At 44.3% G+C, this 5,066-nt stretch overlaps 1 protein-coding gene across 1 annotated transcript; it reads left to right on the top strand.

Moving 5' to 3' along the window:
- Positions 1-1,207: 1,207 nt before the first annotated feature.
- Positions 1,208-2,425, top strand: LOC143562801 (uncharacterized). Its single transcript, XM_077050506.1, has 3 exons — positions 1,208-1,481; positions 1,599-2,024; positions 2,094-2,425. Exons 1-3 carry the CDS (start codon positions 1,208-1,210, stop codon positions 2,423-2,425), a joined length of 1,032 nt encoding a protein of 343 aa, XP_076906621.1.
- Positions 2,426-5,066: the final 2,641 nt, after the last annotated feature.

The following is a 5,066-nucleotide window of genomic DNA, read 5'->3' as shown; positions in this document are numbered from 1 at the left end:
GGAATACGTGACATATTAACCAATGAACAAAGGACACCTGGCCAGGTTGTTATAACCGTGCACATGGACAGGGTATGATTCGTCCTATCATTGGAAGACATGTGTCCAGGTTGTTATACCATGCACATGGGACGTATAGCTCAACCTATCACAAGAGGACACGTGTCCATGCAGTTATCAAAGATCTTCTAGAAGAGGATAGTTGCCCCAATCATCTTCCTTCATCATTCGGCTATAAATACTTTGTCAAACGGTATGAGGTATCATTCATTCACTTGTATTCTGACTGCACTTAGGCTATTTTACTTCAGTACTTTCTCCACTACGAACGTTACTGATTCTCACGCCGGAGGGTGGTTACAGGAAGACCCCCCTCTTGTCCTTCTGTAACGAGACTCACGGTGTCTGTTTTGCAGGTTCCGGTCACTGGACTTCGGGAGAACTTACTCATATCGTAGTAATAGTTATCGTATAGTACCCTGTGGACTCATTGGATCCAGGACCCATACCCGGGGAGCGGATCCGTGTTTCTTCATTGGCGCCATCCGTGTTTTTGTTAGAACAGCACTAATTGTCGTTGGTTTTTTGGTTCGTTTGATATGAGTAATCTTCCTGAAGGGCCGACGGGAACCCTGCACCCGATTCACGTGTAACTAACACAGAAGCACCTTCGGGTCTTAGTGTTTTTGCACGCATCACGAATCCAAGTGGCCGTGCTCTTGAACGTGTCACTGCTCCAGGGTCACGAGTCACCGAGGTAACACCTGGGGGTTTTACCCTAGAAAATGTTACAGCACCGGCTGGCCGTACTCCCACAGATATGGGACGTGCCTCGGCACCGGAAGGTTCTAATCTGGGTAATTTCAGACGAGTTACAGAAGAGACTCATCGAAACCAGTCAATATTCGATCCGGAAAACGACTTGGATGATTCTGACAGGGCGAGATCTCAACAACGTAATTCTAGACCTAGAGGAACGTTAACTCTCGAAGATTGGCTCCATACAGAACAACAAAGTTTGATGGCTGAGTACGAACGCAGAAAGCGTAATGAGAGGTTTCACTTTCGTACTTTGGATTATGAGGAATCTCCTAGGAGATCTCCTTCTCCTCCATCAACAGTAAGAGGAAGTTAAACTCGTTACAGTCAACAGGAAGAGTCAGAATTTGGCGAGTTACCAAGGCTACGCCCTCGTCCTCCCATAAACATGCGAATGCCATCTTACTTAGATGAGTTCGATGGTCCTGATTCATCTTACAATCTGGAAGGTTACAGTACGTATACCGGAGATAGTAGGATGAGCTCACTGGCGAGAAGTAGTCGTCTGCATGACGTAGTCCGCCACACAGAGTACCACAGTAATGCTGAGCGGGACTTCACTAAACCTTATCGTCCGGCTGCTTTCGCTGAAAAATCAAAATTCATAGCAAGTATTGCTACAGCACCTTTCCCTGTTAACGCTAAAATACCTACATCAGTGGGTAAATATAATGGTATGACTGATCCAAGTAATCATCTCCAGAACTTCGTAGCGGTAGGAGGTGTTAGTGGTTGGACGCTCCCCTATTGGTGTCACATGTTCGCATTGACGCTAACAGGGGCAGCGAGAGAATGGTTTGAAAAGTTACCTGACGGAGAGGTTTCTAGTTGGGATGATCTAGAGAAAAAAATTTCTCAACACTTCAGCCAGCAGAAGAAACATAAACGAGACCAGTTAGAAATTTTGGATGTCGTCCGCCGTGATAATGAATCCATAGAAGATTTTATCACCAGGTTTAATGATGAAATTCTGAACATTGGTGGGATAAGCAAAGATATGCTCCGCTGTGCCTTCCGCAAGAACGTCAGGTGTGACGCCCTGGTCCGAACACTCACCGGTAGGGATGGAATGCCCAACGAGTGGAATGATCTTATGACCGCGGCGAAGGTGTATGCTAATACTGAAAAGACATTGAGAAGTGATAACTCGAAGGAGAAGTTCAAAGTCGAGTTCCAAAATGCAAGACCTAATAGACAGGCGAAAGGCCCTATCTGGTCAAGGCTTCAGCCAAGTGCGGAAGTATCAAAACCTTTTGATGCAAGATCTCTTATAGGTAACAAGAACAAAACTGGACCCTCAAATCGAGGTCCCAATAATTGGACTCCTTTTTCAAAGACTTCTGCTGAAATCCTCACCACAGAAAATATAAATTTCAGAAAGCCACAGCCACTAACGAAAAGATCATTCTTAGATGCCACAAAGCATTGTTCGTATCACGATGACATCGGTCACAATACGAATGAATGTAGAACACTAAAAAGTGAAATCGAGGCAGCTGTGAAATCTGGAAAACTCAAGCATCTGGTAAAAGGTGGAAAACCTGACAATGGTAAAGCTCCTATGCGGGACGTTAAGGTCCAAGCAAGAAACAAGTCAAAGATTTAAATGTCCATATGATACAAGGCGGATACAGCACAGAAAAAAAGAGGAAAGAGTCTGATGATGAGGAGTGGAAGAATGAGCCAGTAATCTTTCCACGAATAAAAGGGGGTCCGAACAACAAAAATCCCCTGATCATTACAGCTCTCTTCGGAAATTATCGTTCTCAATATGTTTTCTTCGACACAGGCAATACATCAGACATTATGTACGAACAATGCTTTGAACAGCTTGACGAAGAAGATAAAGAAAGATTGAAACCTATCCATGCTCCAGTATCCGGGTTTGGCGGAGAGGTAATGCATCCGCGAGGGGTAATTTCATTTCCAGTAACCCTGAGCGCTGGAATTCATTCTAGGACCGAAGAGGTTGAATTTTTGGTTCTACCAATAACATCAAAACATGACATTATTCTTGGGCGAGAGGCGATTGGTGATTTCAATGCTCATCCGTCCACAGCACACGGTGCAGTAGGAGTTCTAACCCCTACTGGCATCGCAATAATTCATGTTAATCGGCACTGCTTTGCAACCGAGAGTTCAAAACCTAGCAAGATTCCAAAACAGGCTCTGAGGACCGAACCGGAAAAATGGGTTTTGAACAAAAAGTTTCCTGATCAAACTGTAACAATAGGTCCTGTTATTTCTGAGTTAGTACGGACTTTCTTGAAACAGTTATTATTAAAAAACATTGATGTGTTCACATGGCAACCCGCGGACATGACTGGTGTCCCACGAAACATTGCGGAGCACAAATTGAGGGTAAACCCGTTGTTTACACCTATCGTTCAGAAACAATGTAAGATAGGTCCGGAACAAACAAAAGCAATGAACGAACAAGTCCAAGATCTCTTACAAGCTGGAATCATCCGTCCAATCCGTTATCAAACTTGGGGTCGCTAATCCAGTTATCGTTCCTAAAAGTAACGGGACATGGCGGATGTGCATAGACTTCAAAGATCTAAACGAAGCATGTCCTAAAGATTGTTATACCCTTCCGGAAATAGATCTCAAGGTTGATGTCGTGGCACCATTCAAGTTCAAATGCTTCCTAGACGCCTACAAAGGCTACCATCAGATCCGCATGGCAGCAGGTGATGAAGAATGCGGGAGCCACGTATCAACGATTGATGGACATAGCGTTCAAAGGTCAAATTGGTCGAAATTTAGAAGTATACATGGATGATCTCGTAATCAAAAGTGTTAAGGAAGACCAAATGTTGAGAGATATTGAAGAGACTTTCGAAACTTTGAAAAGCATTAACATGAAGCTGAAACCAGCCAAATGTTCATTTGGAATGGAAGAGGGAAAGTTTTTAGGAGTAATTGTCACAGATGCGGGCTTCAAAGCTAATCCAGATAAGGTTCAACCCATAGCCCGCATGCCTTCCCCATCTTCCCTCAAAGAAGTTCAAACACTAAATGGTAGACTGGTTGCCTTGAATCGTTTTTTGGAAAATCATGCAGCCAAGTCCCATCCTTTCATCTCAACTCAAAGAAATTGCCTCAAGAAAGCACATTTCAACTGGACTGCGGAAGCAGAACAAGCTTTCATGGAGGTTAAAAGATGTTTGATGGAACTTCTCACGTTAACGGCACCCCAAGCGGGAGAACCTTTAACAGTGTATCTATCAGCTTCAGACATCGCCATTGGGGCCGTCCTCCTGACAGATCGCAAAAGTGTGCAAACACCGATCTATTACGTCAGCAGAACACTATCGGACCCAGAAACAAGATATTCCATGCTCGAGAAACTTGTTTTGGCACTGGTCTATGCTGCTCGACGTCTCCACAAATACTTTCAAGGACACCCCCATCAATTTCTTAACTGGATACAAGCTCAAAAACGTTCTCAGCAAGCCTGAATTGTCTGGACGACTGGCCAAGTAGGCCATCGAGCTAGGTGAACATGCAATAGAGTACAAACCTAGGCCAGCAATCAAAGGGCAGGTGTTGGCGGACTTCGTAACATAAGTTCTGCACCACAAAGAGAAAGAATGTTTAATTGAGCAACAACCCCAAGTACCTCCGGAATCAGGACAGATTTGATCCTTATTCACGGATGGAGCTTCAAGCAATTAGGGATGTGGCGCAGGCCTCAGGCTAGTCAATCCCGAAGGCCATGAGTTTACATACACCATAAAGTTGGACTTCAAAAGTACCAACAACGAGGCGGAATATGAAGCTTTCTTGGAAGGCTTACGAATAGCCAAAAAGCCTGGGGTTAAGCATTTGGAAGCCCGAGTGGATTCCATGTTGATTGCGGGACAGATCAATGGCACTTATGAAGCAAAGAATGATACCATGGCGTCATATGTCTCACGGGCGAAGGATTTGATGCTCCAGTTCTCTTCTTGCAAAGTCATTCACATAAAGAGAAGCGAGAACAAATCCGCGGATGCTCTCAGCAAATTGGCTTCAACAAACTTCGAGCATTTCGTCAAAGATATATCCGCATTGAGATATTAGATCGCCCATCTGTCCTGCAACATCAAGTCTTAGTAATCTAAACGGGAGTAGAATCCTGGATGACTCCCATCGCAACATACTTGTCATCCGGAGCACTTCCAGAAGGAAAAACTGCAGCCCGGAAGATAAAACACAAGGCCTTGAACTATCAAATACTTGATGGTATTCTATACCGACGT

This window comes from Bidens hawaiensis, unplaced genomic scaffold (genome assembly GCF_021521415.1).
Source record: "Bidens hawaiensis isolate Kalapana, Puna unplaced genomic scaffold, B.hawaiensis_p1.1 tig00021170_1, whole genome shotgun sequence".
Lineage (NCBI taxonomy): Eukaryota > Viridiplantae > Streptophyta > Magnoliopsida > Asterales > Asteraceae > Bidens > Bidens hawaiensis.
Note: the sequence above shows the minus strand (reverse complement) of the source record. Positions and strands in the feature narration are given on the sequence as shown.